The following is a 14,040-nucleotide window of genomic DNA, read 5'->3' on the forward strand; positions in this document are numbered from 1 at the left end:
GTGGGATCAGTTGGAGTTACCGTCATGGCAAGAAAGGATCAAGATGCCAAGAACAACTTCAAGAAAATGATCACACTTCTGATACCATATTGTAGTGAGGCCCAAAAGAAAAAACGAGTAAGGCCCAATAGCCTAAACCGAGAAAAACAATGTGCTAAGTAATCCAATCTAAGATAAAAATATCTCTGCCATATGTTTCCAGACTTTATCAAGTCTTCGAGAATGGGTAGAGAGAGAAAGGTGTTGAACGTCTTCTTCGAGATAGAGAGAGAACGAACGGGAGGCACGCCGGAAGTTCTTCACGGTGGATGATGGAAGAAGAAAAGAGATAGATCGAAGCAAGAGCAGTCAGGAAAGGTAAGAAAAAAACTATCTTCTCATTTATGTAAAATATTGAATGTTCTGTGTATACTGTATGTTCTGAAACTTAAAATACAGAGGGGAAAACCTAACCTTTTATAAGGTTAGGAAAGGGAAACGGGAAAAAACACACAAGGGCTAACAATCCATAACAGAAAACTAACTACAATACATGGTATTGATGACGATGATGAAATTATTCTTGATATTAGTGAAATACTATCTTTCTCATCAAATATGACAATCTTGAATGTGAATAATAAAGTAGATGACGTTCATGTCATATGTGATGATCACCACAAAGGGTTGTGATAGAATATTCTAACTTGACAATGTATAAATTCAAATTTCAGATCTATTTCAATTTTTATTTGTTATTTTATCTACTAATTCTTACTAACACAATAGGGATATATTTGGGGACAAATTATTTCATGACCTCCCACCTTCACAAGGTGGGGACGAGATTCATACACCTACCAAAAAAAATGGTAGGCATGGCACTAGGTTGAGAGAGTGGATAGCTACCTGCAATATTGATCATAGACTGTCCATCTATTTTGATATACAAATCTATAAACCTTTAGAAGAGAATAACACAAAATTCGTCAACTATATGGCAGAGTATCCTGCTATGAAGTCGTAACTTATCACTAGTTCAAAAACAACGTACAATGTCGAATATTTTAGGCCTTTCACTTCGAGTTCGAGGCTGACGTCATATCGGGAGATGTTAAATAGACGTCGAATTTAAAAATTTTGACCTTAAATTAACATCGAATTTTGTCAATATTCGACGTTAAATTAACATTGAATTTTGTCAATATTCGATGTTAATCAATTCTTTTTTGTTTTTTTTAATTAATTGTGATCCTTTTTTACAATTCTACGAGACCTGAAAACCAGAAAAACAACAAATTTCAATTTTTGGTATTTTATAAAGCATGAATTATGAACGTGTAGCGTGGTATCAACAACGAATAACAATAACCAACAACAAACAAGTTCAACCAAAGAACAACAATAAACCAGTTCAACAAAAAAAAACAACAAACAAGTTCAACAATCGAGTTCTTTAAAACGAAAACGAAAACTAACCTTCAAAAGGTGGGTTTGTCGGAATAAAGTGTCGTCACCAGTGAGAGAGAAAGCAGAATACGCCTATGAAGGACAAGAACACAAAAATAATCGGTGAAAACAAACGAAAATCACACATAAAATAGTTAATTAACATGCATTTGTATCAAATGAAAGAAATATTACATGTGATGATCATCAAACTTCGTTCGAGAAATGTTTGACAAGAGAAGAGAGTCTCGCACGCTAACATAAAGTGAATGGATTTTCAATCTCCCGCTCAAATTTTTATTAAATTCACTAACCTTTTGATATCAAACGCTAAGGCATTCGACATTTTATATCCTATTACGTCAAATTACAATTTTAAATGACGTTTAATAATTGCATTTATTTACAAAACTTCCACCAGTCATTTTTAACCTTGTTTATTCAGTGGTTGGACATTATACGCTGCTTTTGCACTATTGTATATAATTTTTCGTGAACATATATAACTAATATTTAACATATGTCGTTGATTCTTATTGTACAGGTCACAAATGACATCCCAAACACCAATCTGTTGAGGATGAAATGAATTTCATATGCTTGGGAATGATGGAAGAATTGTAAGATTGTGCTTACAACTCATTATATATATGGTTCCAAAAGTGATAAAAAAAAGCATGTGAAAAGTATCAATTTTTTTATAAGGACACATGGCAGACTTTTAAGGAGAATCAATTAGATCCTACCTTTCTCTATTCATATTATGTATTAGGTTAAACTATTTATACTAACATATTTCTAACATAATTCATTATTTATACTTTGATGTCATAAGCTAAGAGGAGAGTTGCACAGGAGATCGCAAAAAAAATCTCCACCCTCATATTGTCTCATAAGGATTATGAGAAATTGGATCAAAAGATTATGAAATAGGCAACTTCCTCTAATCTTAATGGGGTCTTAGATATGAGTATGATGACTCGTCCTCCTTGCCCTGATACATGGAAGAGAGCTCGCCAAAGACCATCAAGGCAGTACACACTTAAGGAAGCAATGGGCGTAATTATGCGCATTATAAGTACCTGAATGTTAATATATTATTAACATATTTGGTTAACTTAATTTCAAAATTTTGGATTGTAGGATGAGTTGGTGGAGAAAAGCACATAGGGTACTTCCACTTCACACGGGCATGATGGCATATTGGCAATTGCCATTGGTCGTCGAGAGCATCCTGGACATGTTCGTGGTGTTGGAAAATTTGTTGGCGTTCGTCAATTCTTTGGTCCTTTATCAATCCATCGTAGAAAAACTCATGTCATTGAGGAATTCCTCAAGTTTATCAAAGAAGAAATCAAACAGAGATGAAGGAGGAGATAGGGAAGGAGATGATCGAGATTAAGAAGGAGTATTCTGATATGCTGGCACAATTGAAGAAGGGGTACTTTGATATGCGAGCATGGTTGTTAGCAGACGTTCAAGCATAATTAACCTCTCCCTTAGGCCAACTTAGGAATCCCTTTCAATAGCCTTCTCCTATTTGTATAATCACAAAGGGGAGTTGTGATGATTTCTCTCAAGAGGCTTCTCTCATTATTGATGCAAACTATGAGTTGTTCAATGATGATGCCCTTGAGTGCTTGATGGCTTTAGGTAATTTGTCTAATTATATTGTTAGGCATGTACTTCTTTGTTGAATTATATTCTTTGATCTATTGTACAAATATTATTTGGTTACCTTAGGTAAAATGTATACATTGGGGTCAAACATACACCATGAAACCATTACAACTGATATGATGAGGGTCGTGGTTGTAGATGTCCAAGATGCTACTACTTGAGGCCCTAGGAAATTTTATCCTTTGGTCAGTTAGATTAGAAAAAACAATTGTAAAGGAGATAATTGTCCTTAGTTTTTTTAATGATGCATTTTATTTTTTTATTGATATATACTAATCTTATTTAAGTTTTTAAATATGTATATAAGGTTGGAGCACAAGGGGAGGAACATGTGAATGAATCGCGGTCACAACCATCATTGTCTCCACAGTTTCCACAACAACAAAAATTTTTAGAACAACTTGGTGGATCGGAAATGAAGATCTCCCTAACACATATAGAGTTAGAAATGCCTCTTGAAATTACAAACAAGACATCCCACCCTTTTTTTACATGTCAGAAGGATTTTTGAAGTTCTCTCTAACATTGATATGTTATGTATATCAATATTAAAACTTTGGTTGTTGTAAGTAATTTTTTACTTTTATCAAGTTTGAATATATTCAATGTGTTATTATAACATTATTCATTTTATGGTATTTACATCGTATATGCATTGAGAAGAAGAATTACGATATATATATATATATATATATATATATATATATATATATATATATATATATATATATATATATATATATATATATATATATATATATATATTGACCCTACTGTCATTCAAAGGAATTAGGAATAAAGGTGAAGAGGTACAAAAGTACCTAGAGACCTTTGAAAAGGGAAAAAAAAATTTCTACTTAATATCTTATTTGGTCGTACGTATTATTTTATAAATTAAATTATATTTATGTAAAACTTATTTGACACTAATATTAAATTATGTTTATGTAAAACTTATTTGACACTAATATTGTTTGAATTTGCAAGGGTACGGGTCACTGGCAGTTGCTAGTAATTCTTCTTCAACCGTCTTTTATGGTTCTCTTGTGTTCATTAAACAATAACCTTAACACTTTAACAATTAAAAGTACACCAATAGCGTAAGTTTTTTAATAATTTATTTATTGTGTACACATAATCTAATTTACTAAGTTTCATAGTGGATACAAATTTCAATGTACATTTAATTTTTATATAATAGATGAGGCTCATTCGAGGTTGTAGGAACACATATTGTCTCTAAAAGGAAGTTGTAGTTCATTGTATCAATTATACGTCGTTAATCTTTCATATTATTGAAATATAATTATAATGTTTATGATATTTTAAGAATTTAATTTATAGTGCTCATGTCAACCGGAGAGTTTTGAGTATGGATATTATGTTATGAGATACGTGCAAAAAATCATATTCATAAATATTATTGACACATGTAATTTGGTAATGTAAACATTTTATAACTAACATCTTAAATATTTATCTCTATAAGTTGATTCATACTATTTAGTGTAGATTTTGAGTAACAAGTCTCAATAGAGAAAAAGTACTAAAGGAATATCATGAACAATAAATTTTATTCCTCTTAAGTGTTTATAAAAAATAAGGTTAAGTATTTTATAAGTTTCTATAAAAATATTATATATATAGTCAAGATTAGAAAGTATATGTAGTAAAGATGCTCACCAAAACTTAAACCACAATTTCGTGAGACGTGTAGATCACTGTTCTTAAGTACTTATGTGCAGAACTCTGATAGAGTTTATACTCAAGATAATTTTCAGAAGGGGGAAAGAGAACGAAAAATGAAACTCAGAAGAGAGGAGAATGAGAAAGACTCAACTTGATGTATTTTGGAATGGGGAAGAGTTGTCTATTTATAGAACTAAGAAAGAATAAAATAAATAAAATACATTAATACCAATCAATAATTTTAACGTTGCAAAACTAATTGATATTGAAAAATTTTAATGTTAGCATACTACCATTGAACAACGTTTCTTTTGCAATAATCTAACATTATTACAACAGTATATCCATTGGATAACTGTATAAAAAAAATCTTTTTTATAAGTGGTGTAATAAGGTTTTTCTTCGTGAGTGTTTGGCTGTTGGTGCATTTCTGCCATCCTATTACAGTTTGCCTCCGCCTTGGGCACGTTGCATCAATGAAAGCACTATGAATGGTTAAAATGCTCTTTTCGAGTAATAGCCAACTCCACTAAGAAAGAAAAGATTTTCTGTTTCGATACAAATAACAAGCTAAAGGGTTTACTGTGGTACACGGATTAATTGCCACGTATAAAACTGAAAGTAACAACATAATGGAATAAAAGAAATCAAATCAGCTGATAATTTCTAAGCCACACTCACATTGTAGTTATAAACTAATAAAATATTTTGCCGAGATGATGATATTCTATAACTTTTAATTTAGTGTGACATTTAGTAGCAAGATGCTCATTTATTCTTTAAATATTTTAATATCATTCACGTCTATTGATCTAAAATTATTTTATAAATAATAATAATAATAATAATAATCATAAATACCATTATAAATTAATCATTGAATGAATATAATAATATTAAAATATTGTAAAAAAATGTTGTTAAAGTATTATTATTATTGATTTATTTTTTAGTGTTTGATATTCTAAGGTATTCATATTCATCTCCGCCAACAAGAGAGACCTCGAAAGCACAAACCTGAACAACCTTCGTAGAAACCACCGAACGATGCGTAGGTTTATGTGTGAAAAATGTCTTGCTACTGCTTATTAAATTGTGTTACTTTTGTTAGTTGTTCCATTGAGCAAAATCCATGGCGTTGAGAAGAAGCAATGTGGTTGCAATGGCAGTGATTGTGAGTGTAATTTTTCAGATTGAAAAATGCATCTCAGATATCAATAGGCAAAGCTTTCCAGAAGGTTTTGTTTTTGGCACTGCTGCTTCAGCTTTTCAGGTTTTCTTTCCACATTATCTATCACCATTCATCAATATTTAAATATATCAGGTAAAATACTTATAATTATGAGTTTCTCGTTTTACAATAAAAAAAATAATTCTATAATTACTTTAATATACTTTTTAATTGTAAATGTTTACATATATGTTGAATTAATAATGTTGATATTTTTATAGTACGAAGGGGCAGTAAAAGAAGATGGAAGGGGGCCATCTGTGTGGGATACTTTTTCTCATTCACCTGGTAAGTTATTAAAATTACTATAAATATTAAACAAAATGGAAATTTTTCTTATGTGTGCTTAAATTAATCATTCGAATATAAATTTGTCAAAAAAAAGAACTTTTTTATGTTTTGAATAATATCATTATTTATTTTATTGAAGAAATATAACAATATTCTAAATTCAACTTATTATGATTGTGTTGTTATGTGTGATTATGTTGTTACTGCGATTTCTCTTGCATTTGTAACAGGAAAAATAGTGGATAATACCAATGCTGATGTTGCAGTGGATCAATACCATCGTTACGAAGTAAGATGAGTTTACTTGGTGGCACCATGCAATTTTGAGTTTAATCCATAAATTAATTATAACTTTTTTTATTAATAATAAGACTATTTTATATATGAATAATTTTTTATTTATGAAATGATATATAATCTTATCTACATAATATTAATATAATGATAATTATTTTTAATCTTTAAATTTAGTTATTATTTAATATTTTTATAATAAAATTATTTGAAGACTTTTTTATTTGAGATTTTGAGTAATCATGTAGGAAGATGCACGTAACTGAGAATTGAAATCCACGATGTCACCTTTAAATTATAATCTTATTGTTATATATATATATATATTATTCACCTTGTCCTTATTTAATTTTAAAATTTTAATTCTATATTTAAATTAGGTTTAATTGTCATATTTATAGATTTTAAGTTTAAAAAAACGTTTAAAATAAGTTAAATTTAATAAAAACATAACGTTATATTTATTTCTGAAAATAAAATTAAAATGTATGAGGGTTAAGTTTGGTATTTTGGGTCAAATTTTGAGTGTGTGCAAATTTAGGAAAAATTGGAGAAAATAGAGTTTTTCGTAGTTCGTTGTTCTAGTTCGAAATTGGGAAATAGGATTATAGTAAAAAATTAGTTGTGAATGAAGTTTGGTTTTACGATTTTGGCATCATCTATCAGTAGCTTTTCGGTGGAATCAACAAATGCTTAGCGGTGAAGTACTGTGGACAACACTTGTAGTAAAGTTTTCTGAGTTGACTTAGTAGAAACAGTGCACAGTGTTGGTGGCAGAAGAGGTCGAGGAGTTGGGAGGGGGAGAAGTCGAGGGGAGAGGGTGGTTAGTGGCGAAAGTGGAAGATGAGAGAGCGGAGGACAATCTAAAGATGGAAGAGATACAAAAAGAGAATGAGAAAGGTGTTGTATGGCATTGGGTTATTACAGTGTAAGGAAGAGGGTGACATTGGAGAGAGGATAATGTCATTGAGACAAATTTACAAACATGTGGCGTGCATGAAGAATTGGGTGACAATAATAGTGATGTAGAGTGTGGATGAATTAGGATGAGGGTTTGCCACTTGGTGGTGAAGAAGAAAAAGTGATCCTGTTGTTGGATGAGGACCAAAAATCTCTTTTCTGATATAAAATGTTGTAATAGAAAGGTTAAATTAGTCTTTGGTCCTCATATTTGTTTGTGAATCTCAGTTGGGTCCTCGTTTTTCTTTTCGGTATCAATTGGGTCCATAAACTTGTAAAATTGAGTCAATTAAGCCATCTCCGTTAAGTTTTCACTCACGTCGTCTAACTGTGGTGACGTGGTGCACATTGAAAATGCTGATGTAGGAGTATTATATTATGTGGAATTTTTTTCATGCTGATGTAGCAGTGGTGCACACGTGTCTATCTTCATCTTCGATCTGCTCTCATTTCAACTAATCAGGCGAGATCGCGAGCCCAGATCGCCTCTACCACACAAAACGAGCTCCATCGTGCGCAGCCAAACAACCATCCTTCACTTCCCACGCGAGAAATGCACCAAAAAGGCCCTCTGCAAATCTAGTGAACCAGCAAAGGCGACAACAGTCCAAAATTGAAACCGCGAGACCTCGAGGAAAATGCAGTAGCAACCACGCAAGATGATGACTTCGACGGCATTGAGTGAAGGGTTAGCCAATCTAAACTCAGACGACGATGAATCTATTTTATAATTGATACGATTGTATATGGTTGTGCCCCTTCCCTACACTGCTCATGGCTCCGCTGTAAACCTTTCCGCTCTGCAACTGGACCACCACAGGAAACCCAAACGCACACTGCGAGAGCTCTTCTCTTCCTCGCTCAACTCCATCTCGCCACCACAGAATGCCACTGCGATTTGCCCAACCTTCATCGCGAGTCAAACTCGAAATCTTCTCCGTGAAAGGCAGCCACCCTCAACCTGAAACGCAGAAATTGAACCGTAAATCGCCGCCATCTTCAATCATCATCGCGACACCAACCTTCTCGCGAATAGGGTCGATGCGATTATATCTCCATCGCGACCCTCCATTAATGCAAGCTCTACATCGCAACAACACCACCATGGAAATCGTAAGCCATCGCGATTCATCCTTCGTCCTCACGCCTCCGTCATTAATGCACGACGCAATAGATCCACCATGATGAATTTCTAAATTGCAATATGCAAATCAAAAACCCTAAAAATTAACGCAACGTTACGAGGGGAAGAGGAAGGAAAAGTGAGCTTAGGCACAAACAGTGCTTGCTGTAGTACAATTTCAGAATTAGTAAGAAGACAGAGAATACGAAAATGTTTAATGTAGAGGCAAGAGAAAAACCTGAAGAAGAATTTGAGAAGCCATTATTAGGAAGATGGGAAATAGGGGTTGTGCTTCATTGGGTAGGAGACATGGCAACACTGAAAAATGTAAGAAGAATTGGAAAGCTGTAATGGAGAATACCCTTATCTGTTTCAAGTGGAGAGTCTTCTCCTAGGGCGACGAATCGACGCGGTGATTAGGCTTGGGCCAGTGAGGGAGAGCATGGAGGACAGGGAGCAGCAGAGGGCTCTAATGGAGCGTGCTGAGTTTGAGTTTGTGAGTGGAGGATGATGAAGACTCTGAAAAAAAAATTTGTGTCATGTTATCACCTAAAAAAATTCCACTTAATATAATATTCCTACATCAGTATTTTCAATTTGCACCATGTCAGTCATTGTAAATGGCGTGAGTGAAAACTTAACTGAGAGGGCTTAATTAGCTCAATTTACAAGTTTATGGATCCAATTGAGACCGAAAAAAAAGATGACCCACTTGAGATTCACCAACAAATATGAGGACCAAAATATGGTTTTAACCTAATAGAAAATATACATATATTTACAATATCTTTAAATCTAATTAAATAATATTACATTAAGGTATAAAATTTCACTTGACCTCTCATTCTTTTTCTTCTTCCATACATTATTTGGTTAAATGGAGTAGAAGAGATGGAAAGAAGAACAATTTTAAAACACTGTAAAATAGGTTGGATATTACAAAAAAAAAAAAATTGATAACCTAAATAAATTGGGATAATTTTTTTTGCAAGATTGTTTAGTTTAAGTCAAATGTGTTTTTGCCTCTGATGATTCATAAATTTTACGTTAATTTGATTTTGAAAATAATAATTATACTTTGTCGAGAGGGATGCAATGTTGGGAGAAGAGGGAGCAGTAGAGGTTAAGGGGAGTTGTTGAGGAGTACAACGACGATGAGGCAGCGAGCAACGACAATGAGAGATGGGGAGGCTCGAGGGGTGCATCAGGCAGTTGGATTAGGGGGTCGGCGTGAATATAGATGTTGAAGAGATAGGTGTCGAAGCCTAAGAAGAAGGTTTCCCAGAGAGGGGAGAAGGTGAGGTTGGAGTTGGTGAGGAAGAGGAAGGCGATTTTGGGGGTGGAAGAGAGGTGGGAGGTGGTGTGTGGGAACACGAGGTGAGGGGAGAGGAGGTGAGGGGGTGGATGAACTCTCTTCAACCATTTTTAGGTTTTCTTCTTCTCTCTCTCATGAGACCGTGGAGTTGATTGATTGTGGAAACAAAAATACTAAGAGTTTGTTTATGGTTGGATTTAAAATGGTTAAGACATTTATGAGCTTTGAAGTCTCTTCATTGACGAAGACAATTTTTATTAAATATAACTTATTTTAAACTTAAAATAAAATAAATTCACGAAACCAGATTTCACTGTACTAGTGTTTATTAATTGTTAGCTCAGCATGCCACGAGATAACAAATACCGCAATGTCATAATTAATTTAGTTTTACATAAAAAAGAACTTAATTGAACTCTTTAAAAATACAAAGATCTAATTGGCACAAATATGTATAGGGATATCTCAAATTATTAAACCTTTAAATTATTCATGCATAAACTATGAGATTTTTTTGTTTTAATAATTTTTTTTATTTAAACCCATTGACATATCCCCGTGCATATATTTCAAATGTAACTAAAAGAATGTTTTAAGTTATACACACAAATAAATCTTTTCTTTAGGCAGGGAGTTGACTTTTCACTTATGGGGAAACATGATTTCGTATAATGTAAATATAAAATAGGCTTAATAAACCATTTTATCTCACTATTATTTTAAATTTTTAAATGTTGTCTATTTTTAAAATGTTAATTTAGTATAACTTGTTTTAGAATAAATTTTACGTGTATGAACTAATTAATATTTTTAAACCATTTATTTAATTTTCACAAGTACATCTTAACTTTTTTTTCAACTAGGAAGATGTGCAACTTATGAAAGACATGGGAATGGATGCTTACAGGTTTTCGATTTCTTGGTCTCGAATTTTCCCATGTAAGCATTTTATTATTCAGATATTTCTAAAGGTATTTTTTTTATAGTTGAAATGTTAAATATTCCAGGGTAGAAGCTATAAGGAAAAAAACATTCTTTACATAAAAAAAACAAAAAAAAAAAGGAAATATAACATGAAAACAAATTTTAATTCCTTATCCTTTTTCAAATCTTTAAATAAATTATTATACACAATTATTTGTTATGTTGCTTGAATATTTAGTATTGACCTTGAAAATTATGACTATTCTAGAAATTGAATTTTAACCTAAGTGTAAAATGTAAAACTTAATGTGACAGATGGATCTGGAGAAATTAATCAGGCAGGAATAGATCACTACAATAAACTCATCAATGCCTTACTAGCCAAAGGTAAAATTTTATATTATTATTATTATTATTATTATTATTATTATTATTATGATAATAAATCATGTTTTAAAAAAAATTAAACAAATTTATTTACACATACAGGCTTCATCTAGTTATCTCCATTCATAAAAGAAATTACACTTAACATAAGTAGCATGCATTTATTTGTATATATATACCATTTATAAGAGTGTAATTATTATGAACCCTAATATATATATTTGTAGGAATTGAACCATATGTGACCCTCTACCATTGGGACCTACCCCAAGCATTGGAAGACAAGTATAAGGGATGGCTTAGCCCTTTCATCATGTATATGAAATTTAATTGATATTAATTTATAGGTTTAAACTTCTTTTTGGTCCCTAAGTTATAAGTGGATGTTCAATTTACTCTGCGTTTTTAAAAATGTAAATCTTTGGTCTCTAAATTATAAAAAATGTATCAAATGAGTCCTTTTTTGACTTGAAATACTGTTTTTGGTTGTTTCTTAACAATTATTACATCTTTAGATTGCTCTGATTTGTTTCTTAATAATAACAACACTTTAAATTGTTCTTTGTACTTTGACCATGAACATCATAAAAGGACTCTTTTGATACATTTTTTATAACTTAGAAATCAAAGGTTTACATTTTTAAAAGCGAAAACTATACTGAACATTCGTTCATAACTTAGGGACCAAAAAGAGGTTTAAACCTAATTTATAACTTGAAAATATTATTATAGTGATAATAGAATTAATTTATATGAATGTTTTGCATTTATTGAACAGAAAAGAGTTTGCAAGATATGGTGAATTATGCTTTGAAAAATTTGGAGATAGAGTGAAAAATTGGATAACTTTCAATGAGCCTCATACATTTGCAATGATGGGATATGATCTTGGAATTGAAGCTCCTGGAAGATGTTCTATTCTTCTTCATCAATTATGCAGACATGGAAACTCTTCTACTGAACCTTATATTGTGGCTCATAATGTTCTTAATTCTCATGCAATACTAGTAGACATCTATAGGAAAAAGTACAAGGTAAAGTAAAAAGTATAAAGAAAATACTCTGATTATGAAATTATTAATCGATTCTCAATCTTTAACAATATTCATAATAATCGATTCTTCTTGTACAGAAAATACAAGGGGGTTCTATTGGAATATCTCTGGATGTGATTTGGGTTGAGCCAGCAACAAACTCAAAGGAAGATATTGAAGCAGCTCAACGAGCCTTAGATTTTCAACTTGGCTGGTAATAATTAAATATATTTTTTGGTCGAAAAATGAAATTCATTTATATTCTAAATTTTAATATATTTTAATAGATATAATTTTTTAAATTATTATTTTTTATATGATAAATGATGTTCGAGATTTGTGTTGTTTATGTAATTTATAATATTATATAAATGTTATTTTAGAATACAATTTAACATGTAAAAAAGTTAATATCATTTTTAAAGTTTGTAAACTAAAGTTAAGAATGACAGGTTTCTAGAGCCATTAGTTTATGGAGATTATCCAAAAATAATGAGAAAAAGAGTGGGAAATAGGTTACCAACATTTTCTAAATCTCAAGCAACTCTTCTTAAAGGCTCATTCGATTTTGTCGGCATTAATCATTACACCACACTTTATGTCTACAACGTCGCCGTTTCGCTTCATGATTACATTGAAGATTCTGGTGTTCTTACTTTTCGTAAGTTCGAACTAAATATCAATTCGTTATTTTTCTTTCTATTTTTTTTTTTTTTTTGAGTTATTTGGATGCATTTGATTAATATAGACCTAATTGAATTTTGTTATGCTTTTTCTTTCATTCATTTCAGCATTTAATGGCACCAATGTCATCGGAGAAAGGGTAAGCTCCATAAATGAGAATATATTTCTTTTAGGTATTGATGTGACATTTTGTATTAAAAATGGAAATAAAAGTTTAAGAAGAAAGATTAAATAGAAATTATTATTCATTAATCATATTTGTTATAATAATATTACAATTCAATCCTAATTGCTAAAAGAATAACTTTTCGTATCAAAAGGGTTCATTCGAGTTATTGATTTGAGTTATTATATTCACTGAGTATTTTAATCTGATTCATTTATTAGCGAGTTAACAAAATTTGAATCTAATTTGATCTATTAGGAGTTGGTGAGTTAAATAGGTTAATTCATTAACTCATCTAATTATAACTTTTTTTTTTCTAAATAAAAAGAATTATAAATTTTTTTAATTCAAATATAAGTAAATTTCACATATTAAAATCAAGACAATTCAAAATAATAAAAAAAAATATAAAATAATTCAGAATGAGTGAGGAGAGTATTTTTTAAAATTTTGTAAGAAAATAAATTAGTAAAATAAAATTAAGTGGGTTGGTGAGCCAACTCAACTCACTACAAATTCAATCTAAATGAGTCAGATTTAAATGAATCAGATTAAAAATTAATCTGCATAAAAAAAAAATTATTTTTTTCCAACTCAATCTAGTTGAAGTTTATGATGAATTGATTGGCTCCTGGATTCTAACTTATTTTACCAATTTTAAGTTTTGGTATAAAAATATTTGAGAGACGAAGAAGAAATTGATATACTTAACTTCTAAAATTGTCACTTTACTTCCAAAAACACTAATACTAGAGCTACTTCTAATCTTTCATATATATATATATATATATATATATATATATATATATATATATATATATATATATATATATA

The 14,040-nt window shown here is 30.9% G+C and overlaps 1 protein-coding gene across 1 annotated transcript in view; it reads left to right on the forward strand.

The window, feature by feature from the left end:
* The first annotated feature begins 5,929 nt into the window (after positions 1 to 5,929).
* The window catches only part of LOC106755284 (beta-glucosidase 40), an 18,467-nt gene continuing 10,356 nt past the window's right edge, over positions 5,930 to 14,040 (forward strand). Inside the window, exons 1-10 of the mRNA XM_014637398.2 lie at positions 5,930 to 6,070; positions 6,250 to 6,316; positions 6,550 to 6,608; positions 10,875 to 10,950; positions 11,251 to 11,322; positions 11,550 to 11,637; positions 12,101 to 12,356; positions 12,455 to 12,570; positions 12,809 to 13,017; positions 13,148 to 13,179. Of these exons, the coding sequence (XP_014492884.1) occupies positions 5,930 to 6,070; positions 6,250 to 6,316; positions 6,550 to 6,608; positions 10,875 to 10,950; positions 11,251 to 11,322; positions 11,550 to 11,637; positions 12,101 to 12,356; positions 12,455 to 12,570; positions 12,809 to 13,017; positions 13,148 to 13,179 (1,116 nt within the window). The remainder of the gene's footprint in view (positions 6,071 to 6,249; positions 6,317 to 6,549; positions 6,609 to 10,874; positions 10,951 to 11,250; positions 11,323 to 11,549; positions 11,638 to 12,100; positions 12,357 to 12,454; positions 12,571 to 12,808; positions 13,018 to 13,147; positions 13,180 to 14,040) is intronic.

This window comes from Vigna radiata, unplaced genomic scaffold, assembly GCF_000741045.1.
Source record: "Vigna radiata var. radiata cultivar VC1973A unplaced genomic scaffold, Vradiata_ver6 scaffold_100, whole genome shotgun sequence".
Classification (NCBI taxonomy): Eukaryota; Viridiplantae; Streptophyta; class Magnoliopsida; order Fabales; family Fabaceae; genus Vigna; species Vigna radiata.